Source organism: Pan paniscus, chromosome 5 (assembly GCF_029289425.2).
Source record: "Pan paniscus chromosome 5, NHGRI_mPanPan1-v2.0_pri, whole genome shotgun sequence".
NCBI classification, from domain to species: Eukaryota; Metazoa; Chordata; class Mammalia; order Primates; family Hominidae; genus Pan; species Pan paniscus.
The window spans coordinates 42,096,566-42,123,863 of record NC_073254.2 but is presented as its reverse complement, the minus strand read 5'-3'; the positions used below and the strand labels follow the sequence as shown (position 1 = coordinate 42,123,863).

General features: G+C 39.2%; 1 protein-coding gene across 4 annotated transcripts; it reads left to right on the top strand.

Annotated features, from left to right (window-relative positions):
- The first annotated feature begins 4,665 nt into the window (after nucleotides 1-4,665).
- ZNF184 (zinc finger protein 184) lies at nucleotides 4,666-27,053 on the top strand. 4 transcript variants are annotated; one of them, XM_008955024.4, is made up of 6 exons: nucleotides 4,666-4,848; nucleotides 5,388-5,533; nucleotides 9,903-9,970; nucleotides 20,408-20,534; nucleotides 20,896-20,991; nucleotides 24,543-27,053. In XM_008955024.4, exons 2-6 carry the CDS (start codon nucleotides 5,527-5,529, stop codon nucleotides 26,498-26,500), a joined length of 2,256 nt encoding a protein of 751 aa, XP_008953272.1. In that variant the 5' UTR covers nucleotides 4,666-4,848; nucleotides 5,388-5,526; the 3' UTR covers nucleotides 26,501-27,053. The 4 variants fall into 4 exon arrangements, with proteins under 4 accessions (XP_008953272.1, XP_008953271.1, XP_054969237.1 ...); XM_008955023.5 differs by having other exon boundaries at nucleotides 4,666-5,092; XM_055113262.2 differs by having other exon boundaries at nucleotides 4,708-5,160.
- The last annotated feature ends 245 nt before the right edge of the window (nucleotides 27,054-27,298 follow it).

The window sequence follows — 27,298 nt, the reverse complement described above, 5'->3', positions numbered from 1 at the left end:
GAGGAAGAGGAAGAGGAGAAACGAACGAAGAGCGGGAAGGGAAGAGACAGATTTTCTGAGGACCCTTGTTAGAGCTCAGAAAACGATACCCCAAAGTATGGCTCTTGGAAGTGCTGAGTACTTTGAACTAAAGAAGCAACCTCAGAATCAAAGTCTCTCTGACCTTCCGCAGCCCCACTGCCTCCTGATCCTCTTTCTTTCTTGAATGGCAGGGAGGGGCTTTCACTGAAGTTTCCCTTATTTGACTTACGGAGGTTCCTCCAGAAGGAAAGAGATTGTCATGAACCCTCTCCTGGAATCTGTATTAACCAGAGAAGATTAACTCAGATCCCAGGAGAGAAAACTAAAGGTCTCCATGCCCGGGACATCTCGCCCAGCCAGACTTCAATTCTTTTCTTCACCACCTATTCTGAGGGCTGCTACTTGAGAGACTTTATCTGTATAATAAGACAAGCTTTGTTCCCAGAGCTGTTCCTGCCCTGACCCTCACATTGCTTCTCGCCACCACCTTCCAGGAGCCTTCAAGCTCCTATTTCTTTATGTAGCTCCAAGTTCTATTTAAGCTTCAACCATCTGCCCCTTCTTTGAGTCTCACTTACACTTTCTGGGACCCCTGTGCATATGTGCATAATAAATGTGTATGCCTTTTCTTCTGTTAATCTGTCTACTAGCAGCTTTATTTCTCAGACTCAAATATCCAACCTCCAGAAGGGAGAAAAAAGATTCTCTCACCCCTACAGGCTCAAAAGAAGACTAAAAGAAATTCACTAGTTTTATGGAAGACCATAATTTGAGGGAATAGACATGAAGCAGTTTGATGGGGTAGCCAGGTGTCCATACAAATATAAGTTGTGCTATAGATTGTTGTTCATAGTTCATGCATATCACATCCTTTTTATTTGGTGGACATATTTTTATCAAGCATATCTTTATTTTTTTTGCTGAAATCATTTGCAACTCCAGCTTTGAATAAAGTTAGATACCAAAGAAATATCAAATCTCTTTTAAGAAATTTAAAAAAATTTTTAGAATCAGGGTCTTACTCTATCACACAGACTGGAGTGCAGTGGCACCATCATAGCTTACTGTAACCTGAACTCTTGGGCACAAGCCATCCTTCTGCCTCAGCCTCCAGAGTAGCTAGGAATAGAAGCATGCACCAACCACTCCTAGCTAATTTTTTTTTCTTTGTAGAAAAAAAATGTATTTTCTTTGTATTCCTTGTATTTGAAGAAAAACTGACAATTTGCCTTTTTAAGTATAGAAGGACATTTGATTTGTTTCCAATTTAGGGCTAAAGTAGAAACTGGACTGGTTTTTGTTTCCTGCAACTAAGTCCTGACTCTCTACCTTTACTGAGATCCATTCTACTATGTTTTTGTTTTCAGCCCAGTAAAACAAGTAAGATTGCAGCTGTGGCCAGTCCCTAGTCATTGTTACAGTAAAACAAGCCAAAGTTGATTAGTAATTTCAGTTCAAATATATCACTAGTTGCTTTGTATTTTGCTGAGGTGTTTTTTTAAGCACAAAAGGTTTCTGAGGGCTGGGTTCAGTGGCTTATGGACTGTAACCCCAGCATTTAGGAAGGCTGAGGTGGGAGGATTGCTTGAGGTCAGGAGTTGGAGGCCACTTTGGGCAACATATAGAGAAGTCACTGAAGACAAAAATTATATCTTTCTGTGTCCTCAACATGTATTGAAAGCCTCATTTGTATAAGGTATGGCTAAAAGTTTTCCAAATCATGAGTGCTGGTTCCTTTGTGCTGAATAGTTCCTTCCTCAGTTTATTTCTTTCCTCATGCATTTCACCATAAGCAGCAATAACTAACCAGGTTGCACATTCCACATTTTACTTGGAAGTCTTCTTAACTAAATATTCAAGTTCATCATGTACAAATTCTGTTTTCCACCCAAATATAGAATACAATTCAGCCAAGGCTCTCCCACTTTATAACAAGATAACCATTCCTTCAGTTTCTAATTGCATGTCATTAATTTCCTTCTGAGACCTTACCATAAGCATATTTAACATTCTTATATTTTAAATTTAATAGAAAATTTTCGGAACAGTTTTAGGTTTATAGAAAAATTGAGCAGAAAGTAGAGTTTCAGTATACTCCTTCCTTCTCCCCTCCTCCCCCAGTTTCTCTATTATTAACATCTTGCACTAGTGTGGTACATCTGTTAAAATTGATGAGCCAATGTTGATAAATTATTATTAACTAAAGACCATAGTTTATATTACGGTTCACTCTTTGTGCTGTATATTCTATGGGTTTTAACAAATGTATAACAACATGTATTCGCCATTACAATATCATACAGAATAGTTTCACTGCCTTAAAAATCCACTGAACGTCACTTATTCTTCCCTCTTAAAATCCACTGAACGTCACTTATTCTTCCCTCTTAAAATCCACTGAATGTCACTTATTCTTCCCTTTTTCCCTCCCCCTAAGCCCCTGGCAACCACCAATCTTTGCTGTTTCCATAGATTAGCCTTTTCAGGAATGTTATGTAGATGGAATTATACAGTATGTAGCCTTTTCCAGATTGACTTCTTTCACTCACCAATACGCACTTAATATTCTTCTGTTCTTCCTTTTTGGTAGCTTGATAGCTCATTTCTTTTCCTTACTGAATGTTTCATTGTCTGAATGTATCATAGTTTATGTATTCATTCATGTACTGAAGGACATCTTGGCTGCTTCCAAGTTTTGCCTATCATGAACAAAGCTGCTATAAACATTCTTGGGCACGTTTTGTGTGGACATACATTTTCAACTCCTTTGCATAAATACCAAGGAACACAATTACTAGATCACATGGTAAGAGTATGTTTAGTTTTGTAAGAAATTGTCAAACTGTCCTCCAACATAACTCTAATATTTTGCATTCCCACCAGCAAGGAATGAAAGCTCCTGTGCTCCACATCCTTGTCAGCATTTGGTATTGTCAGGGTTCTGGATTTTGGCCATTTTGACAGGTGTATAGTGGCATCCCATTGTTTTAATTTGCATTTCACTGAGGACATACGTGGAGCATCTTTTCATATGCTTATTTTCCATCTGCATATCTTCTTTGGTGACATCTGTTAGGGTCTTTGGCCTATTTTTTAATCGGTTTGTCTCCTTATTGTTGAGTTTAAGAGTTCTTATATATTTTGGATATCAGTTCTTTATCAGATATGTACTTTGCAAGTATTTTCTCCCAGTCTGTGACTTGTCTTTTCATTCTCTTGAACTTTTTTTTTTAAACCAATGTTCTCTTCATGGCAATATATGCATTCTCTAAGATGACCGAAGCTTTCTCTATCATGTTCCCTTGACTGTAAATGTTTTTCATACACTCAGTGTTAGGATTTCCAGGTTTAATGTTTGTCAGCCAACAGTCTGAGAGACTTGACCTTGGCCCCTTATCCAAATGCTGGGGATGCACTTCAGCATAATAAAATGCAAGTGCCATGTCTTAAATATAAAAACCTACCGATTTGTTGGATTCTTTTTTTCTGCCAAGGACACAGTGACAGACTGGCCATGGGCTACACTTGCAGCTATGTGCTCGCTGACACAGGCATATAAAATGCTTTACTAAGTGGCAAAACATGGGAATATTATCTCCGGGTTTCCTTAAGCATTAGAAAAACATGTTGGGGCCGGGCGCAGTGGCTCACGCCTGCAATCCCAGCACTTTGGGAGGCCGAGGCGGGCGGATCACTTGAGGTCAGGAGTTCGAGACCAGCCTGGCCAACATGGTGACCCCCTCGTCTCTACTAAAAATACAAAAATTAGCCGGGCATGGTGGTGCATGCCTGTAATCCCAGCTACTCGGGAGGCTGAGGCAGGAGAATCGCTTGAACCCGGGAGGTGGAGGTTGCAGCGAGCCGAGATCGCGCCATTGCACTCCAGCCTGAGCAACAGAGCTAGATTTCGTCTCAAAAAAAAAAAAAAAGTTGGTCGCCACTCATTTGAGAGTCGTGAAAACAATTTTAATGGGTAACTACCAGTATTTTCAAAACGACAAAAGAGTAGAACAGAAAATAGAAGGTAGAACATGTAATAAAGGTAACGATTGTTTGCGTTTTAAAACTGTGTGTAGACGTGTATTTCTTTTTTTTTCTTTTCTTTCTTTCTTTTTTTTCTTTTCTTTTTTTTTTTTTTTATTGTTTTGTTTTTTTGAGACGGAGTCTCGCTCTGCCGCCCAGGCTGGAGTGCAGTGGCGCGATCTCGGCTGACTGCAACCTCTTCCTCCCGGGTTCAAGCGATTCTTCTGCCTCAGCCTCCTGAGTAGCTACAGGCGCGCGCCACCACGCCCGGCTAATTTTTGTATTTTTAGTAGAGACGGGGTGTCACCATATTGGCCAGGCTGAGTCTCGAACTCCTGACCTAGTGATCCACCCACCTCGGCCTCCCAAAGTGCTCAGATTACAGACGTGAGCCACTGCGCTCGGTCAGTAGACGTGCATTTCTTATAATCAGTTCAGTCAGACAAGTTTACAATGCACACGCATACCTGAAACAGGAGCAAAAGACTGGCGGCGAAAATGTGCGGCCCATCGCAGGGCCAAAGTACACGTTAGCTAAAGCCTCTGGGAAATGAAGTTCAGGAACACCTTCGCGGAGTGTTCTGGGAACGCTGGTCCGGTGTGCCCGCCCGGCGCCGGCGTGCGGGGCGGGGCTCGCTCGTAACGACCGGAAGTGACCGTTGAAGCCGGTTGTAGGCGTGGAAAGAGGTTGGCGCTCTGGGAGTCCAGTTGCTTCGGCTCCCTGCGTTAGGTCTGGTGGCGGTCAATGCGCTTCCGGACCCGGGATCGGAGTGTGCGGATCGCTATAGGGGGAGGGGAGCTCAGGTATCACCATGGCAACAGCCAGCCCTCCGGACTCGTGACGTAACCCTTCTGTTTTCGCGCTTAGAGGCCTCTGCAGGAGAAAGCTGGGGAGTCCTCGAAGGGGGCGCACCTCGCCTCCTTCTGTGCGGGGCGGTCCCGCCCTGATCCCTTGGAGGGCTTTGTTCTTTTGTTCTGGCCTAAGGGGAAGTCGGGTGCCGGGCCCCGCCCTGCTTGTCCACCTTCCAGCTTTAACGCTCTGCAACAGGTGTGTCTTCGTGTTATCCGAGCTCGCAGGGGTGTGAGTCACAAGTGTGCACAGAGGGAACACACCAGGTCTGTGGATGCCCCGGCCAGATTCTAGGGTGGGCACCAAGGGTTTTTTGGATCTGAAGCAGAACCCGCGTACCCGATCTCCACTCTGTTTTGTTCATCGGAGTGCCACACACCTCTCTAGTGCTCTCTTGGGGCACTTCTCTTGTGTAGCACCTCTTGGTCACTTTGCAAGACTCTGATGTGTGATTGTGTGACGTATGCTGCTGACGCCATCCTGTGTCTTTTAGGGTAGACAACCTCAGCGTGTTGCAGATTCCCTGCAAGGGGAGTTAGACATCTGAGTCCTAGACCGAGGTACCAGCTGAAGGAACGCTGCCTGGCGAACCCTGGTGTTCAAGTTCCAGAGGAACGGGATGAGCTCCTGAGATGGAAGGTAGTGGGGTCGACTTGGGGGAGAGCGGGGTGATGGAGGCTTGAGAACAGTCATGACTGGAGGATCAAATACTTGAGATCAGAGCAGGAGATTTGGAAGGAAGGAACGGTATGCTTAGGGATTAGCAAAGAAACCGAATTACATTGTAGGGAGAGATTCTGTTTTATAGAGAGATACTTGGGAGAGGAGTTTATTTTTTTCTTTCGTTCCATTGGGGAATGAAAAGACATAATCATTCAGAATATCTGTGATCCCCACATGACTTCTGAATATTAAATATTAAAATTATAATCTTGAAGTCAGAAGACATCTTGGCAATTATCCCTTCAATGAAAGAGTCAGTTTTGAAATCTCCTTGGCAGACGGCTGTCTGTCAACCCTATGCCCGAACTAGTGTGGCATTAAACTCGCCATTTTGGGTGCAGACTATTCCCTTGTTGGCTTTCTTTTTTAGTTTCTTATATTAAACAGATGTACTTGTCCCTGTAACTTTTGTGTTGATCTTAGTTCTTAGTCCTCCCAAGAAAAGGAAAGTGTCTGTTCTTTCTTTCACACTGCTGCCCTTAAGATATGTGAATTCAGCTGTTACAACTCCTCCTCATAAATTCTTTTCTAAGCAATATAGCCTCACTTCTTTTTATTGGTCTGTGTGATGTATCTAGACCTTTCTCTGAAAACTCTCCTGCTTGTCAGCATTTTTGTTAAAATGCAGTGCCTAATGGTAAACATAGTTCTTTGGATGTGCTTTGAAAAGTACCTGAGAGAATAATGTACTACTTCCTTTGACTCGGATTATACTTCCGCTGTTTGGCATTAGATCACATTTGCTTTAAAAACTATCAGTGATGTACTGTAAACTTTAGATCTTTTTTACATAAACTGCAGTGATCTAGATTTACACCATTTTTGTGTAATGGAATTATTATTATCCTTAATGTCATGACTTATATTTATGACTGTTCAATTTTTTGGTCACATGTTTTAGGCTTTCAGAATGATTATGAATCCTAATTTAGTTATTCAGTGCCTTAACTGTCCTTTCTAACTTAATGCCACTAGCGGATTTGATGAATATTCCTTCTATTTCTTCCTACCTGTCATTGAACAGGTCAGGGTAAGGACAGAGGCTTATGACGTGTCCCTATAGAGTTCTCTCTGCATTGGTGTTGTCTTTACATTCTTTAGGTATGGCTGTGCAATCAAGTTTGGTTTAACCTAACTATTATCATGGAGTCCTTTTTTTGCCTTTGTTAAAGATAATATCATTAGAAGTCTTAACATTATTCATATTAGTCATGTGAATAATGTAGGTTTGGTCCATACTTCTCTTCAATTTTTTGTACTTCAAGTCTTTTTTACAGTGGTTTTTTTATATATATATTCTAAGTTTCTCAGAATTAAATCAGCCAAAGTAGTTTCATTAAAAGCCTTTGTTTTTTCTTTATTTTGTGGATTTCTCACAATTTTATCATTAGGATTAACTTTACTGAGCCTCTGTTCCTTGTAATCATAACTTTTGTAGCACATACTGAGCATTTACTATGTGCCAAGCACACAGTTGGTTTCTGTAACTGTTGCTGTTTTTGGTTCTGTTGGTTGCTGTTATTTGGAATAAAAAGCATCTTACCTGAGACATTTCTCTTGATTCTGTTTTCCTAAAGTCTTAGGTACCTGTCTGTGCATTTAGAACATTTTCTTTCACTGTTAAGAGCTTCCAAGATAATATCTTCATTTTTTTCTTAAGACTTCTGTTACAAAACAGTTTTTCTTTACTGGTCAAGATCAAGTTGAGCATAATAGTTCCCTTTATTGCTTCCTCTACTTTCTGAGGCATGACACCATTAATATAAATTAAGAATTTCTTGATTAATACATTTTTTACAAAATGAAACTTACATACTTAGCCAAACAGTTGAAACTGCTTTTCTCCATATTATTCATCACCCCCACCTGCCTAAGCTGTCTATGGCACACTGTTGCCAGCATGGTGCTACTTTTGTTTTTTTTTCTTTCTTTCTTTCGATTTATCTACAATTTCCATCAGGTTTCACACTCAGGATTATTGCATCACATACAATAATCCATCTCTTAGTCTGTCTGTTTATATCAGATCATTTTGCGTAAATTTTACCCAGCTCTCTTTTAAACAAGGCTTGGTCATAAAACCCACACTAGGCCAGTTAGCTGTCTCTGGAATTTGAATCTTGGAACTAAAATTAGATGGCACTGACCTACCCTAATGGTGGTATCCCAAAGAGATTGCCCTTGCACCTTAGTGGTGCAATTTAGATTCCCTGAAATTACTTGGGTTCTGTCCATTTGATTGTTTAGCTTTTCTTTTTATTCTTCATGTTCCCCACTGTCTTTATATTTAGTCCCTTAGTTGATTTCTTTTATAGTTTTAAGGTCTTATGTCTTCCAACCCAACAAGCCTTGGTTAATGCCTAAAATATTGAGTTTCCTTTCTTTTTTTCAGCTGTACATTCACTTGGCTTATTGCCACTATCTCACGCATCTATGTGTGGTCATAAATATCCATCTTGACCCTTACCTGTTTGATTGTTTTTTCTTAGTTTTTACCAAGCATCTCTTACAGCATTGCTAGTCTATTTCATACCTCATGTCTCATTCAAATTTTTTTTGTTTGTTTTTGAAACGCTGTCTTGCTCTGTCGCCCAGGCTGGAGTGCAGTGGCGTAATTTCGGCTCACTGCAACCTCCCTCTCCCGGGTTCAAGCAGTTCTCCTGCCTCAGCCTTCTGAGTAGCTGGGATTACAAGCACGTGCCACCACGCCTGGTTAATTTTTGTATTTTTAGTAGAGATGGGGGTTTCACCATGTTGGTCAGGCTGGTCTCGAACTCCTGACCTTGTGATCCGCCCGCCTCAGCCTCCCAAAGTGCTGGGATTACAGGCATGAGCCACTCTGCCCAGCCAGTCTCATTCAAATTTTGTATCCAGAGACATCTTCCCTCACTAGTCTTTCTGCATACATTAAATTTCTAAGAGGAGAAAATTCTTCTTGTCTTACTTGTGGAAACAGGTGTACCTAGTTTGGTTTTCCTCACCGCTATCTCCTCTTCAAGAGGATTTTGAAAGGTATGTTTGTCAGACATTCGCCTCTAGTCTTTTAAAGATGAGGAAATTGAAGCCTAAAGAAGACAAGGGACTTGCATAATTATACATAATTAATTACCAGACGAGTCATTTTGAGAATCAGGCTTTCCTGTCAACCAGTACTCTAAGTGGATTCCCCCAAGAGCAAAGCTTTTTTTTGTTTTGTTTATTAAGGTATAAGTTGTATACAGTAAAGTGCACAAATACTGTACAGTATATAGCTTTTCAAATTTTCATGTATGTATAAACTAGTATAACCAAGATATGGAATGTTTCTAATGCCCCAGAAGTATCTTGTGCCTCTGCCCAGTCAGTTATCCCTCCAGAAGTACTATTCTAACTTTCATTACTGTAGATCAGTTTGGTTGGTTTTTAAAGTTAATATAAATATAGTCATACAGTATGCATTATTTTGTTTTGCTTGTTTTGCTCAACATTATGTTTAAGAGATGCATCCATGTTGTTAATTATGTTAGTAGCTCTTTCTTATATTTTGGAATAATCCATTGTATGAAAATACCATGGTTGTTTATGCTGTGTTCTGTTGAAAGGCATTTGGGTTGTTTCTAGTTCTGAGATATTATGAATAAATCTGCAGTGAAGATCCTTGTAGAAGTCTTTGGTGGATATAAGCATTTCTATGGATGTAAGGACAGGAGTGGAATTGCTGAGTCATAGGATAGTCATATGTTTAGCTTAGTATAAACTACCAGTTTTCATAAGTGGTTGATAAATTTATACCATATACCAATCTAAAAAGTTCTAATTGCTTTATATTCTTGCCAGCAATTAGTATTGACCATGTCTGTTTAATTTAAGACATTCTGTTGGGTGGGTAGAGTAAGTAGCATATGTCATTGTGATATTTAATTTGCATTACTAGCAAAGTTTTCAAAGGGCCTATGAAGGCTTTTGGAAAGTAATCGGATTACTTCTTCATATTTTTTATGTAGCAGAGAAAGGCCAGCAGAAATAGTTTGCCTCATTTAATGAGGAACATAGATTGAGTCATATAATACATATGACTTCTAAGTGTCTAGGTACAAAACTGAATCATAAAGCAATGCTTTACCTCCTGAGCCTACTGAGGAGGGTACCAGGGCCCCAGTTATCTTGTAACTTTTTTTGCATTCTAAAATATAAAGGAAATGGCATAGTTTCTGTTATTTTCAAATAGAAGAGTAAATGGAATTTATGGATTGCTGGGAATAGCTAAATTGAACAGAAGTCATATGGCTCCTGCTTCTTCCCCTAGATCTGTCCTCTCCAGACTCCACCCTTCTCCAAGGGGGACATAATCTACTCTCATCAGCCAGTTTTCAGGTAAGATGTGGTTTCTTGAAATGCCATTTTATTCTTTAGAGGGTGATTGTGGTTTTTTTGTTTTGTTTCGTTTTTTCTATTTATCCAAAAATCAATGTTGGCAGTTCATTCTGGGCTCTCATCTGTCTAGTAACCGCATTCCTAGCTGTGCCTCTCCAGCTTTAACTAATACATTCACCACTTACCACTTGCTTAGTATCTTGCTATGCTCCAGGGATGGGAGAGCAAAAGAAGTACAAAACTGGATCCTTTTTTTTGAGATTGAGTCTCCCTCTGTCGCCCAGGCTGGAGTGCAATGGTGGTGATCTCCGCTCACTGCAACCTCCGCCTGCCGGGTTCAAGCAATTCTCCTGCCTCAGCGTCCCGAGTAGCTGGGACTACAGGCCCACACTACCACGCCTGGCTAATTTTTTGTATTTTTAGTAGAGACGGGGTTTCATCATGATGGTGATGCTGGTCTCAAACTCCTGACCTCATGATCCATCCACTTTGGCCTCCCAAAGTGCTGGGATTGCAGGTGTGAGCCACCACGCCAGGCCCCAAAACTTGATCCTTTAATAGGCCAAAATGACTGCTAGAAAATAAAACAGGTAAATGTAAGAAAGGTGAAATGAGTAATGTGGATATTAGAGAATGGAAAAATGTATGTGGTCTGGAGGGATTAGGAGAGTTTCATGGAGGATGGGGGACTTGGGATGCCTCTAAAACAATAGGTGACATTTGGATATTTGAACAAGTAAGGTGGTGGGGCTGGAGGTGTGGATTCTAGGTATAGAGAAGATTATAAGCAGAAGTTCATAAGTAAGGATTAACAGATGTTACACAGGATTCAGAAAAATTTGGAAGAGATGGTTTATGGCAAGTGGTACACAAATGATTGAATGAAGTCAGAATATGAAAGCCTTGAATACCTGGATGAGAAGTTGAAGGCTTTATTGTGTAGGCCATTTATGAACCATTAATGATTTTTAATGGAAGAAAAGTGACCTGGACTGATGGAGAACTTAGACAAAAAAGGTAACAATTGCTCACCAGCCATAATCAACCTCAAGCCCTCCTCCTTCTTAAAATTTCCCCCCTGCTTAATTCGTGTCCCATAACTGAATTTTCTTAACAAAGAAATGGTACCAGTTCTTCCCACTTTCAGCCCAAGTACTTTTGGTATTTTTTTTTAATTGGGGGGTATATTGTGACAGTAAACTGCACATATTTAAAAATATATAATTTGATAAGTGTTGTCATATATACATTCATGAAACCATTACCAAAAGCAAGAGAGTGAAAATATCCATAATCAGAGAACATACCTTGTGTGACTTGAATCCTTTCAAATTTATGGAGACTTGTTTTTTTGCCCAGAGTGTGGTACATCTTGGTAAACTATCAGTGAGCACTTGAAAAGAATGTATATTTTGCTATTGTTTTATAGAATGTTCTATAGATGTATTAGTTTTCTATTGCTGCTATAATTAATTGCCATAAGCTTAGATGGTGTAAAATAACACAATTTACTCACAGTGTTAGAAGTCAAAAGTCCAAAATAGGTTGTCAGGACAGCATTCTTCTGAAGGTTCTAGGGGAAGAATCTATTCCTTGCCTTTTCCAGCTTCTAGAGGCTGCTGTGTTCTTTGTCTACTTATTCTATCTTCAAAGCTAGTACTGTGGCATCTTCAAATTTATCTCTCTCTCTCTCTCTCCCTCTGACTCTGACTTGTCTTCTGTCTTTCTGTCTCCTACTCTGATATGCTTACCTCCCTCTTATAAAGACCCTTGTGATTACTCTAGGCTCACCTATGTAATACAGAATAATTTCCCCACTCAAGGCCCTTAGTCTGATCACATTTGTAAAGTCTCTTTTGCCATGTTAGGTAACAAATTCACAGGTTTCAGGGGTTGGGACATGGACATCTTTGGGAGGGCTTTGTTCTGTATACCACAGATATCAGTTTGGTCAACTTGGTTGATAGTGTTGTTCAAGTCTTTTATATCCTTACTGATTTCCTGTCTGCTTGTTTTATCAGTTATTGTGAAAGGGGTATTGAAATCTCAGACTGTTGTGGGTTGGTCTGTTTCTCCTTGCTGTTTTACCAATTTTCGCAAATATATTTTGAAGCGCTGTTATTAGGTGCATAAATATTTAGGATTGTTATGTTCTCTTAATCAATTGACTCCTTTATCGTTGAGAAACAGTGTTTTTAATGCCTGGTAATATCTTTTGCCTTGAAATTTACTTTGACATATGGTATATATTTTTATATATTTTTGCTTTTAACTTATTTGTATCTTTATATTTAAAGTGAGTTACTTACAAGCAACATGTAGTTGGGTTTTGCTTTTTTTTTTTTTTTTTGAGATGGAGTCTCTTTCTGTTGCCCAGCCTGGAGTGCAGTGGCGCGATCTCAGCTCACTGCAAGCTCGGCCTCCCAGGTTCATGCCATTCTCCTGCCTCAGCCTCCCGAGTAGCTAGGACTACAGGCACCTGCCACCATGCCTGGCTAATTTTTTTGTATTTTTAGTCAAGACAGGGTTTCACTGTGTTAGCCAGGATGGTCTCGATCTCCTGACTTCGTGATCCACCCGCCTCGCCCTCCCGAAGTGCTGGGATTACAGGCATGAGCCACCGCGCACTGCCGGATTTTTCTTTTCTTTTCTTTTCTTTTCTTTTTTTTTTTAAATAACAGAACTTTATTTCTCACAGTTTTGTAAGCTGAGAAGTTCAAGATCAAAGTGCCTGTAGATTCTGTGTCTGGTTCGTAGATGGTGCCTTCTCCTCATGTCCTCACATGATAGAAGCTCTTTTTTTTTTTTTTTTTTTGAGACAGAGTCTTGCTCTGTCGCCCAGCCTGGAGTGCAGTGGGGCGATCTCGGCTCACTGCAAGCTCCGCCTCCTGGGTTCACGCCATTATCCTGCCTCAGCCTCCCCAGTAGCTAGGACTACTGGCGCTCGCCACCAAGCCCAGCTAATTTTTTTGTATTTTTAGTAGAGACGGGGTTTCACCATGTTAGCCAGGATGGTCTCGATCTCCTGACCTCGTGATCCGCCCACCTTGGCCTCCCAAAGTGCTGGGATTACAGGCATGAACCACTGTGCCCGGCCGGGTTTTGCTTTTTTTATCCAATCTGGAAATCTCTGCTTCTTGGGGTGTTTAGACCATTTGTATTCAGTATGATCTTACATGTAATGTGTTACATTTAAATATAATGTGACTTTTGATATGGATAAGTCTTTTACCTTGCTGTTTGTTTTCTATTTGTATTGTCTTTTTTCTTTTTTTCCTTCTATTCTTACCTTCTTTTGGATTGAATATGCTTATGATTCTATTTTATCTCCTTCATTAGCTTATTAGCCATAACTCTTTGCTATTTTACTTGTTGCTTTAGGGATTCATATTTGTTTTAATCACCATTTACTTTCAAGTGATATTCCATTTTACTTAGAATAGTGTATTTCCATTCCCCCCCCACCACAGTTTTTATGCTATTGTTGCCATATATTTTACTTGTTACATATGTTATAAATCCCATAATACTTTGTTGTTATTTTCTTTAAGCAGCCAATTATCTTTGAAAGAGATTTAAGTAATAAGAAAATAATTGTGTATAATTATTACAATGCTCATTGTGTAATGATCATTTTCGGTATTCTTTATTCATTTTTATAAATCAGTAGTTCACAATCGTGAGTGATTTTGCTCCCCAAGGAGCAACATTTGAGAGTGTTAGGGAACTTTTTTGATTGTCATGACTTGGTAGGGAGTGCTATTAGCATCCAGTGGGTTGAGACCAGTGATGTCTCCATACACAGGACAGGCCCCCACACTTTTCTAAGAGAATCATCTGGTCCAAAATATCAATAGTGCCAAGGTTGAGAAACCCTGGTGTCGAACCATATTTTCATCTGTTTTTTTTTTTTTTAATCTGGTCGAAGGACTTCCTTTAACATTTCTTGTAGTGTAGGTCTGCTGTGAATAATACTTTCAGGTTTCTATGTCTAAAGAAGTCTTTATTTTGCCTTTGTTTATTAATTCTAGTGTGACAGATTTCTTCTTTTCAGTATTTGATATTGCTCCAGTGTCCATTGTTTCTAACAAAAAAGTTACTGTTGTTTTTATCTTTGTTTTTTTATATTTGTGTGTCTTTTTTCCTCAGATTACTTGTAAGATTTTTTTCTATCACTGAGTTTAAACTATTTGATTATGATGTATTTTGGTGCAATTTTTTTGTGGTTAAAATCAAGTTTGGAAAATAATCAGCTGTTATTTCCTCACAAATGATTTCTGGTCCCCTCTCATCTTTCGCCTCCCGCCCCGGTACTCCAATCACACATAAAGCAGGCAACTTAAAGTTCTCCTAGAGCTCCCCAAGGCTCTTTTTTTAAAATTATTTTTTTCTTTTATTTTGAATAGCTTTGATTTCTGTGTCTTTGAAGTTACTAATCTCTCTTCTTCAAAGCTTACTCTTCTGTTAATACTAACTGGTGAATTTTTTTAAATCTCAAAACATTCTCATTTTCAGCTCTAAGAAGTTCCATTTAGTTTTTTTTTTTTCTTTATTATTATTATACTTTAAGTTTTAGGGTACATGTGCACAATGTGCAGGTTTGTTACATATGTATACATGTGCCATGTTGGTGTGCTGCACCCATTAACTCGTCATTTAGCATTAGGTATATCCCCTAATGCTATCCCTCCCCCCTCCCCCCTCCCCCTCCCCCCACCCCACAACAGTCCCCGGAGTGTGATGTTCCCCTTCCTGTGTCCATGTGTTCTCTTTTTTTTTTTTAAATGTCTTTCATATCTCTGCCTAACGTTTTGAACATTTTGAACATATGGAATACAGTCATAAAAACTTTTGATGTTCTTGTCTGTTAACTCTAACATCTCTTCTGGGTTGGTTTCAGTTGATTGACTTTTCTCTTTATTATGGGTTATATTTTCCTGCTTCTCTGCATTGCCTGATAATTTTTTTTTTTTTTTTTTTTGAGACAGAGTCTCACTCTGTCGCCCAGGCTGGAGTGCAGTGGCACAATCTCAGCTCACTGCAACCTCTGCCTCCTGGGTTCAAGCGGTTCTCCTGCCTCAGCCTCCTGAGTAGCTGGGATTACAGGCGCGCACCACCATGCCTGGCTAATTTTTTTGTACTTTTAGTAGAGACAGCGTTTTGCCATGTTGGTCAGGCTGGTCTCAAACTCCTGGCCTCATGATCTGCCTGCCTCGGCCTCCCAAAGTGCTGGGATTACAGGTGTGAGCCACCGTGCCCAGCTGCCTGATAGTCTTTGATTGGATGCCACACACTGAATTTTACCTTATTGGGTTCTGAATATTTTTATATTCATATAAAATATTCTTGGCCAGGCGCGGTGGCTCACACCCGTAATCCCAGCACTTTGGGAGGCCAAGGCGGGTGGATCACGAGGTCAGCAGATCGAGATCATTCTGGCTAACACAGTGAAACCCCGTCTCTACTAAAAATACAAAAAAATTAGCCGGGTGTGGCGGCGGGCACCTGCGGTCCCAGATACTCGGGAGGCTGAGGCAGCACAATGGCGTGAACCTGGGAGGTAGAGCTTGCAGTGAGCCGAGATCATGCCACTGCACTCCAGCCTGGGCAACAGAGAGAAACTCCATCTCAAAAAAAAAAAAAAAAATTCTTGAACCTTATTCTGGGATGCAGTTAAGTTACTGGAAACAGTGTGTTCCTTTCAGGCCTTTTAAGATTTCTTAAGTGGGCCCAGAACAGCATTTAGTCTCAGCCTATTTATTCCTGACCATAGAGGCAGGACCATTGAGTATTCTACCCAATGCCTCATGAATTATGAAGTTTTCCATTTTGGCTAATGTATTTCTAACCCTTTTTGAGTGCTGGTTCTGGTCCCTTGACTCCTTTAGGTGATTCTTTCACTGGCCTCAGATAGTCTTATCACACCCATGCACAGATTGGTACTTTTCTGAATACTCAAGAGGGAACCTCTGCAGTTTTCCTTGCTTCTCTCTTTGTGTAGCTCTCTCCGCTCCAGTATTGTGTCTTGTGAACTCTAGTCACCTTGATTTTCCCAAACTCTCAGCTCTATCTCTTGAGTTCCAGAAATCTGCTGGGCTCCTCCTAGGTTCCACCTCCCTACACCAGTGTTTGGAAACTCTCAAGGCAGTAAGCTAGAGCAATTGTAGGGCTCACCTCATTTGTTTCCTGATTCTCAGGGATCACTTTTCTTTGCTACCTGAGGTTCAGTGTGATGGAGACTTTTGTTTCATTTTGTCTGGAATGTATTGTTTATTTCATGTAGGAGAGTAAATCCAATTATTGTTAATTCCATCTTGGCCACAGCTTGATTCTATTGACATTTGTATTTTAAACTGTAAGCATTGTTAGGGCTGATCTAGTGTAGCCTTACTCTAGGGCTGTGTTTCAGGGACCCATGACCACGCTTTAGTTCAGTGATTTGTTGGAATGATTCATATGACTCAGTAGCATAAATCATGGCTAACAAATATTACAGCAAAGCATACAAAAGAGGATCAGAAGGAAAAGGGTATTCATAATCAGAGTCCAGAGAAATCAGGTACAGGCTTCTGAGTCCTCCCTCTGTGATGATTGTACAGATACACTTTCTCTGTTACTGTGAGCCACAGAAACATGAAAAATGTCTACCCAGGGAATCCTGCTTGAGTCTTGGAGTCCGAATTCATAAAGGTTGCTGATCACATTGGCCTTTACCTGCCATATGACCAGCTATAGTATAGACCCCACACTCGGCACCTGGTACACTCATAAATTTCCGTGTTTCTTTAAACGATGTTGACAGTTTGGTACATCTTGTCCCAGTGCACTGGGCACACAGAATAACGTCATTAATCAGTGACTAGGCACACAGAATTATGTCGATAATTAGTGACCATGGAAATGTTCAAAGGTTTAGTTTTCAGAGCTTGTTCAAGGATCAGAACCAAGGATCTAGGCATCCCTGGAATTTAGCAAGGAATGAGCCAACCAGACCTGCTGCTTATATTCTTTCCTCACAGTCTAGACTTGCCCTGCTCCTAAAGTGTCCTGGAACTGTTTGTGGGAGCCGACTGTGCACATAACTTCTCAACTCTATTCAGTTATGTCATGTTGGTAACTTTGCATTGCCCATGGAGATTGTATTTACACCAGATTTGTGGTATTCCTTTTCTCTGCAGCTCCCTCCTCTCCAGTATCTATCCTGCAAATTCCCTGCCTCAGTAGTTCTGAACTTTCAACTTTGTCTCCTCAGCTCAGTAAGACCACTGCTTTGGTAGAGCTCTGCCTCCCTGCTCTGCAGTCTGGACAGTGCCTCCGGCAAAAAGTTAAGAGGATTCTGGGGCTCATGTTAGTGTTTCCCTTCTCTCTGTATCACTTCTGTCCTGCCTGCTGTTCAAAATATGAAAATACTTGTTTCAGATATATTGTTCAGTTTTATTTATATTGGAAGAGCTAGTCCAGTTGCTTTGTCATGTTTAGAGGGAAAAGTCCTAATGATTTAATATATTTATAGTTTTTAAACAAAGTTATTGCTCTCTCACTTAGTTTTAAATACATAGCAATAAAAAAAGGAGGAAGTTGCCTGCATTGCCTATAGGTCCCACTACCCAGTCCCACCAATAGTATTTGGTTGAGTATTCTTTTAGATTTTTTTCTGTTCATTTACATATAAACGTTCTTCCTATTCATAAAAAGAAAAGTAGGATTATACCCTAGAGTTCAGTGGTATGATCATAGGTCACTGCAACCTCGAACTTCTGGGTGGAAGCAATCCTCCCACCTCAGCTTCCTGAGGAGCTGGGACTACAGGTGCGTGCCACCACGCCCAGCTTATTTCTATTTTTATCTTTAGTGCCGATGAGGTCTCACTGTGTTGCGCAGGCTGGTCTTGAACTCTTGGGCTCAAGCAGTCCTCCCACCTCGGCCTCCCACAGTGTTGAGATTGCAGGTGTGAGCCACCATGCCTGTCCTCTTGTGTACATATTTTCTAATAAGTACGTATAGATATACATCATTTGATAACTATCTATATAAAGTGTTTTAGTATGGGTGTACTATATATTTTTTAACCACTATCCTATTAATGGACATGTAAGTTTGATTTTTTTTCCTTCCACACAAATGATGTTGAAATGGCAATTGTACATATGTCTTTGTACCTAGAAGTGTTTCTGAATAATAAATTCCTAGAAGTAGGAAGACCAGATCAAATGGTGTATCCATTAAAGTTTTGATAGATCTTGTCAGATTGCCCCCCAGATAGATTGCATTTGGGTTCTGTTTCCACCATAGTACACATGAGCACTTTAGCAGTGTTACCCAGTCTGATATTTTACTGTTTAACTATATTTTCAGGGGAGGGGAGCATCTTTTCATGGTTTCACGTTTTCCTCGGTGACTTGCCTATTTGGGTTGTTGGCCTTTATTGTTGCTATTGTTGTGGGTAGTTGATCTTTTTTTTTTCCCCCTTAATTTTTAGTTGACATGTAATAATTGTACATATCCATGGGATACAGAGTGATATTTTGGTACGTGAATACAATGTGTAATGATAAAATCAGGATAATTAGCATATCCATCACCTTGAACATTTATCACTTCTTTGTGTTGTGAATATTCCGAATCCTCTCTTCTACTTTCTTGTAATTATACACTAAATTATTGTTAACCATATTCACGCTATAGTGCTATAGACACTGGAACTTATTCCTTCCATCTACCTGTAACTTTGTAACTGTTAGCCAGTCTTTCCCTAGCCTTCCCTCCTCTACCCTTCCCAGCCTCTAGTAAGCACAATTCTACTCTCTATGAGCTCGTTTTGTTTTTGTTTGCTTCTACATGTGAATGAGAACATGCGATATTTATCTTTCTGTGCCTGGCATATTTCACTTAACATAATGTCCTGCAGGTACATCCATGTTACCACTAATGACAAGATTTTATTCTTTTTTAAAATGGCTGAATGGTATTCCATTGTGTATATATACCACATTTTCTTTATCCATTCGTCTGTTGATGGACATTTAGGTTGATTCTATATCTTAGCTGTTGTCAGTAAAGCCATAGCAAACATGGGGATGCATGTGTCTCTTTGGTATACTGATTTCCTTCACTTTGGATAAATACCCATTAGTGGGATTGCTGGATCATATGGTAGTTCCATATTTAGTTTTTTTGAGACAGTGCCAAACTGTTTTCCATAATGGTTGTACTAATTTACATTCCCACCAGTGGTGTATCCTTGCCAGCATTTGTTATTTTTTTTTTGTCTTTTTGACTAACTGGGGTGAGATGATATCTTATTATGGTTTTGATTTGCATTTAGTGATATTGAGCATTTTTTCATATATTTGGGTGTTTATATGTCTTCTTTTGAGAAATGCCTATTCAGATACTTCACTCACTTTTTAATGGTATTATTTATTTTTTTGCTGTTGATTTGAGTATATTCTGGATATTAGTCCCCTGTGAGATGAATAGTTTGCAAATATTTTTGCCCCTTCTGCAGGTTGTCTTGAACTCTGTAGATTGTTTTTTTTTTTTTTTTACTGTGCAGAAGCTTTTTAGTTAAATTGCCTTTTGTTTATGATGTCTTATAGATGTTTTACATTGTTATGTGGTTATATCTATCGATCTCTCTCTCCATCATGTAAATTTTGCCTTCCAGATTTCAAGCTTATACAAATATTTTCCTGTTTTTTATTCTATTTTATTTTGACTTTTTATTTACAATTTCATCTTTAGGTTGGCAGGAATTTTTGTGTGTGTTGTGAAGTAAGGATCTCACCTTAATTTTTTTTTCACAGACAGTCGTTTGTTATGGCATGATTTAGTGACTAATCCATCTTAACTAATTTCACTTTTAACTTACTTTTAATTTAACTAACTTTTAACCAATTTGAAAGCTGCTTAATGCCTTTTAACTCTTATAAATATGAATCTGTTTCTGGATTTTCTATTTTATTTCATTTTGTTTTATTCCAGACTAGGCCATTTTTAAATTACTTTATCTTTTGAAATGTATTAGGGCAAGTCTTTCCACCTCTCTTTTTCAAAAAACCTTTGGGTGCTTTTGCACATTGTAGGTAGTAAAAAATATTGATGATAATAGTTAAACCATTAATACTTAGCAGACCTTGGAACACAGAGATGATGATGGTAATGATGATGATGAAGGACAACAACAATGGCCATATTGACTGAGCACTTATTATATGCCAGACGTTAAATTAAGCATTTCACATGGAATGTTTTATTTAATTCTTACAATAACCCAATGGATGAGGCACTGTTTTTACATTTATTTCATAAAGGAGAAAATGTCAAGATTGTTTTGCAGACATCCTATAGACTGCCTTACTTCTGTCAGTATTGCTAACTTTACCCCTTTCCTAAGTAAATGCTTACGGCTAAGCAGAAATATGTTTGGTATTTCAGGAATCGGTGACTTTCAAGGATGTGATAGTGGACTTTACCCAGGAAGAATGGAAACAGCTGGACCCTGGCCAGAGAGATTTGTTCAGGGATGTGACATTGGAAAATTATACACACCTGGTCTCTATAGGTAAGGATAATTTCTCTGAGTTAATATCAAGGGGTGTGCAGGAGGAGGGTTCTCTCTTGTGCTCAGGGGAGTTTGCCTTTAAGTTTAGTAACCAACAATTTCTAAATTTCTAGTTTTTGAAAAGGTTTCTACCATCCTAGCAAGCAGAGGGACAAAATAATAATTTTCCTGAACCCCGATCAGTTCCCAAATTATACTCCCACCATGTCTGGGAACTGGTAACACTAAAGCTTGATATGCTATCCACTCCCATCAGGTTTTTACTACATATCATTTCTTCTAAAGACAAAGTGGTGATTGAATTCTGATATGGTACTTTCCCCTTACTGCAGGTTTCTTTCTTTTTTTCCCTAATGAACAGGACTCCAAGTTTCTAAACCTGATGTGATTTCCCAGTTAGAGCAAGGGACAGAGCCATGGATCATGGAGCCAAGCATTCCAGTAGGTACCTGTGCAGGTAAGTCATGGATGCCAGCAGATGAATATCATTAACTCCGACTGTCAGCCTGATAAGAGAGGATTTTATGTCTGAAGTGTAGATGTACTTTCTTCCCTTTAAAGTATTTCCTGTGGAGAAATGGGAAAACATCTGTTTTCTGGACTTTCTTATGCTTTGTTATGTCACTAATTGTTGCAATATATATTCTATGTTATGCCCCTTTTTGAGGAGATGTCCTTCCTACCTTTTTATGAAATCCACCTCTCGAACTGGACTCTGAATTACATCTCTTTCTACTTCCTTTAGGACCGTGATCTCATAATTATCACCGTACTTTTCAGTCCTTACAATTTTTTATTTTGGATCTACGGGCTCCATTCCCAGTACTTTTAAATAGAAATACATAACCTATATTTCCAAATAGATTTACTCCACAATATGAATCTTTATGGCCACCATTCAGTTTCTCTTTTCTTTCCCAAGCAAACTCAACAAAAATGAATTCCATAACTGCAGGCTTCGTTTCTTTATCACCCAATTCTTACCTAGTAACATGTATAGCTTCTGATTTTTTTTTTTCTTTTTTTGAAACAAAGTCTCATTCTGTTGCCCAGGCTGTAGTGCAGTGGCGTAATCTTGGTTCACTGCAGCTTCTGCCTCCCAGGCTCGAGTAATCCTCCCACGTCAGTCTCCCGAGTAGCTGGAACTACAGGTGCACGCCACCATGCCTGGCTAATTTTTGTATTTTTAGTGGAGACACGGTTTCGCCATGTTGCCCAGGCTGGTCTTGAACTCCTGGGCTCAAGTGATCTACCCGCCTCAGCATCTCAAAGTGCTGCAATTACAGGTGTGAGCCACTGCACCTAGCTAGCTTCTGATTTTATCACTTCATCATACAGTTTTTGAAATTATGAATAACTTTCATCTAAATCATCAGTTTCCAAACTGCATGAAGTAACCTAAGGATCTGACCCTGGAAAAACAAACAAACCTAGTCATTCTAGTTAAGGGATACGTCTCTAGAGTTAATGGGATGTAGGTGAGGTTCTTCTTTATGGGGGAAAAATGTATGCCATGTTCAAACTTTAGCAAGTTTCTAACTGGAGTACCACTCAGAGATTTTTTTTTTAAATAGGCAGTTAGGTGTTATGAATGCTCAACAGGATGCATAGAATGTAACATCCCCCAACCCCCGCCCTGCCTCCAACAATGAATACTTTTTTTTCATATCACATCTGTAAAATCTTTCTCTTAGAATGGTTTCATGGAACATACTTTAGAAAGCTTAATTAAAAAAAAAGAAGAAGAACTTTAATAACTGGGGCTTATGGAAAAAGCAAGTTGTCAAGTTTTATTACAAATTAAAAATGAAGTTTTACTTGACCAGATAGAAAACCATTTTAAACCATTAAAATGTATATTGAAAAACTTAGGCTTTTCAAAAACTACTTTTTACCAGAAAGATTTATTTAGGCAAAAATAATAACCCCCACCCCCATGTTGCATAGATAATTTTTATAGTTCCACTTACCTGGTCAGTGAACAGAAGGCAAGCACTTGAGATATTTAGCTCCATTCTTTTGGTTACTTTTTATTGCTGGAATTTGACCTGATGATGATAGTCTTGGTAAATCAGCCCTCAAGTCTATCTTTATCAGCATCTAGAATAGATTTATTCTTAGCTGGTGAGTTGGCTGCTTTTGTCTTTATAAAAATGTCGTATAGTTTTGTAGATATCTTTACAGCTAGTGATATTGTGACAGTACGTATGTTGAGTTTGGCCACTAGCCCTGGGCCTAGTCTACATAATTTCCCTCATCCTCTTTATTGCCATCTTCTCGGAGCTGTCTTGATGATCTTGACCCTCAGGATCATGATCTATAACCCTGATATGTATCTGTCTCACTGGTCTATCTTGTTTTCTTGTCCCCTGGTTGTCAATACCCTCGATTACTTCTCCACACATGGGACATCAGAATAGTATAGTCAATGTCTGTAGACTTTGTTTGTAGTAAAGAGAGAATTGCTTCTGCAATAGGGATGGTATTTTTCAATCTGGTCTTTGGGAACTTTCTCCATCCCTTCATTTTTTGCCCTGCCCCTTATATTCTAGTAATTCTGTTGGTTATTGAGTAGAGGACATGACGATATAGATAACATTGGCCATGGCCTGTTTCATGTTGCCTTTGAGTGGAACTCCAACCAGAGTTGGAGATCTGCCACTTCCATGCACTGTTCTTTAACAGCATCAGACTCCATGGTCTCCATATCTTTCATTGTGAAGTACTTCCAGAGGTATTCTTTATGGCTACCTGCTTTGCAAACATACCTTCCTTGGTGTCATTTCTGTTGATGAAAACATATTTATTTCTTGAACAATCGGCTGTTTCCAAACCCTGTATTGTATTGATCTCGTCCCTCCTGTAGAAATTCTACTGCTGCGAGGCTGCCTACACTAATACGTGCTGTGCTGTTACCTGTAGTGCCAGGTGTGGAGGGGATGCTAGGCAGCTCTGAGGTCTGCCGCACTGCTCATGCTTGCAGTGATAGTGGTAGTGGTAGTGATAGTGACTGGGCTTGCAATATGGGAAAGATTCAGGATCCTCTGGGGTCTGCTGTAAACTCCTGATACCATTGAATCTGTTCTTTAAGAATATTGCCAGCATTGACTACCCTGCTTCTTTTAGTTGTCATCTCTTTTGTTTTGGGCAACAGTTTACTTCCTGATTATGTACTTTCCTGGTTATGTTTCTTCTGTTGTTTTATGTGTTTGCTGATAAACTGCTTTCTTTCATTGGTATATTTTATTAATTCTGTTACCCTGACTATTCTCAAGGATCTTCCCTCTGCCTCTGCTCTTTTTCACATATATTTCTAAGGCTTTAGCTATTCTTGTCCTTCCTTTTTTGAGCTGATACTTTCCATCCTACATTTGAACATCCTTGTTATTCTGATGTTGGCATCTTTCACTTCCACAAACGCTACTATAGTCCAGCTCTCCATTTCTTTTCTTAATTCTCAAAATGCCTAGACTTGAACTTGTTAGTTTCTCCCTGCTAAATTATTTCTCTACTATTTACAACTCTTCCCATATCTAGCAATGATGTGATTATTTCTTCAGTGTTCCAGGCTGAAACACATGGGGTCTTAGCTAATACATCTTTCCTGTTTGTTCTGTCTTTAAATCATGGTTCTTGGATTTTTTGTTTTGTTGTTTATTAGCAAGGAATCCCAATTCAAACTGCCCCCTTCAGATTCAGTTCATCTCTGTCTACTCTTAGCCATCTCTGTTGTCACCTTTTTAATCAACTATTACCTTAAATGTATTTCCTTACTGGTTCTTGAAGATTATCTATGAAATTGAATTAGACATTCTTTTGCCACTTTCGTATTTTATTTATAATTCTCCTTAGCTCCTTCCAACTTTCTCCCCAAATAATATGGCTATATATTTGAAAACCATTAGAATTTTCTGAGGGATTTATTTTTTAGTATCATTATATTATTCCCACAATAGCAGTTTATTTTTTCTCTATTCAGAGAACACTGGAATTTTCTTTTTCTTTTAGACTGGGAGACAAGACTTGAAAATAGTGTGTCAGCCCCAGAGCCTGACATTTCTGAAGAAGAGCTATCTCCAGAGGTAATAGTGGAAAAACACAAAAGAGATGATTCTTGGAGTTCCAACTTGCTAGAAAGTTGGGAATATGAAGGCAGTTTAGAGAGACAGCAGGCAAACCAACAGACACTGCCAAAGGAAATAAAGGTAACCGAAAAGACAATACCCAGTTGGGAAAAAGGCCCTGTAAATAATGAATTTGGGAAAAGCGTCAATGTGAGTTCAAACCTTGTAACACAAGAACCATCTCCAGAAGAGACCTCTACTAAAAGAAGCATCAAACAGAATTCAAACCCAGTTAAAAAAGAGAAATCTTGTAAGTGCAATGAATGTGGGAAAGCCTTTAGTTATTGTTCAGCTCTTATTCGCCATCAGAGAACACATACTGGAGAAAAACCCTACAAATGTAATGAATGTGAAAAAGCCTTCAGCCGGAGTGAAAACCTTATAAACCATCAAAGAATTCATACTGGAGATAAACCATATAAATGTGATCAGTGTGGAAAAGGCTTCATTGAGGGTCCATCTCTTACTCAACATCAAAGAATTCATACTGGAGAAAAACCATATAAATGTGATGAATGTGGGAAAGCCTTTAGTCAGAGGACCCATCTTGTTCAGCATCAGAGAATTCATACTGGCGAGAAGCCATACACTTGTAATGAGTGTGGAAAAGCCTTTAGCCAGAGAGGCCACTTTATGGAACATCAGAAAATTCATACAGGAGAAAAACCTTTTAAATGTGATGAATGTGATAAAACCTTCACCAGGAGCACACACCTTACTCAACATCAAAAAATTCATACTGGAGAAAAAACCTATAAATGTAATGAATGTGGAAAGGCCTTCAACGGGCCCTCAACTTTTATCCGTCATCATATGATTCATACTGGTGAAAAACCGTACGAATGCAATGAATGTGGGAAAGCCTTCAGCCAGCACTCAAACCTCACTCAGCATCAAAAAACTCATACTGGGGAGAAACCCTATGATTGTGCAGAATGTGGAAAATCTTTTAGTTACTGGTCATCCCTTGCTCAACACCTGAAAATTCATACTGGAGAAAAACCTTACAAATGCAATGAATGTGGAAAGGCCTTCAGTTACTGCTCATCCCTTACTCAACATCGGAGAATTCACACGAGAGAAAAGCCCTTTGAATGCAGTGAATGTGGAAAGGCTTTCAGTTATCTCTCAAACCTTAATCAGCATCAGAAAACTCATACTCAAGAGAAAGCTTATGAATGTAAAGAATGTGGGAAAGCTTTTATTCGGAGTTCATCTCTTGCTAAGCATGAAAGAATTCATACTGGAGAGAAACCCTATCAGTGTCATGAATGTGGGAAAACCTTCAGTTATGGTTCATCCCTTATTCAGCATAGGAAGATCCATACTGGAGAACGACCTTACAAGTGTAATGAGTGTGGGAGAGCATTCAACCAGAACATACACCTTACACAGCATAAGAGAATTCATACAGGAGCCAAGCCTTATGAGTGTGCTGAGTGTGGCAAAGCCTTTCGACATTGTTCATCTCTTGCTCAACATCAAAAAACTCACACAGAAGAAAAACCCTACCAGTGTAATAAATGTGAAAAGACCTTTAGCCAGAGCTCCCATCTAACTCAGCATCAACGAATTCACACTGGGGAGAAGCCCTATAAGTGCAATGAATGTGACAAAGCCTTTAGCCGGAGCACTCATCTGACTGAACATCAGAATACTCATACTGGAGAGAAACCTTATAACTGTAATGAATGCAGAAAGACTTTTAGCCAGAGCACATATCTCATTCAGCACCAGAGAATTCATTCAGGAGAGAAGCCTTTTGGATGTAATGATTGTGGAAAATCCTTCAGATATCGCTCTGCTCTCAACAAACATCAGAGACTGCATCCTGGCATATGACAATTCTAGGAACATCATAAATTTAGGGGAGATATTTACTTTAGTTTGTCCTTTTGTTAAGTACTGAAGAATCAGAGTGGATTTAGAAACTGCCTTGAAATCTTTTAAATTTTCACTATCATGTTATGGAATGGAAAGTACATTGGGCTGAACTAATCCAATTGTTATTAAGCCACTCTGTGACATTAGAAAACTCTACTGTTTTAAGCTTTAGTTTCCTTTATGGAATGAAGGATTTGGAATAGATTATTTCAAAGGTAGTTTGGAGTTTTATAATCAGTTTTGTATATTTACAATATTTTCTTGAATGGGTTTACTATACATCAGCATTTTGCTGTGTTGCATCTAGAATGTGTATGTTTATGCATGTTTTGCCAATAGAATTTGTGCTTCAGTAACTAGATTGGGGACCTAGTATGCTCCTGGTCTAATGCATTTACATTGTTTAGGTAACTGGTTCCTAATAAAAAGAATTATAAAATACCCTCAAATTAACAATTCAATTGCATATAATAGCCTAACTCAGTAAGAATATTAAAACTTACTATTATTATTCTTCTAGTCTGTTTTTAATATTCTAGGAGTTTACCACAACTATAGAATTCCACTTCTACAACTTAAACTGGTGTTATTTTACCCTGGTTGCATATTGGAGTCACCTGGTGTCTTAATTTGTGCTGTTATGTTAAATTACAATAGACTAGGTATCTTAAACAATAGAAATTTGTTTAAAGCTGGAAGAGGCTAGGAAGTCCAAGATCAAGGTACTAGCAGATCCAGTGTCAGATGAAGGCCCAT

What these genes read in the sequence shown, in the direction of transcription:
- ZNF184 (XM_008955024.4), top strand. An exon ending in TCTCATCAGCCAGTTTTCAG is followed by an intron (nt 9,971 to 20,407) that starts GTAAGATGTGGT and finishes TTGGTATTTCAG; the next exon opens with GAATCGGTGACTTTCAAGGA. An exon ending in TACACACCTGGTCTCTATAG is followed by an intron (nt 20,535 to 20,895) that starts GTAAGGATAATT and finishes CCTAATGAACAG; the next exon opens with GACTCCAAGTTTCTAAACCT.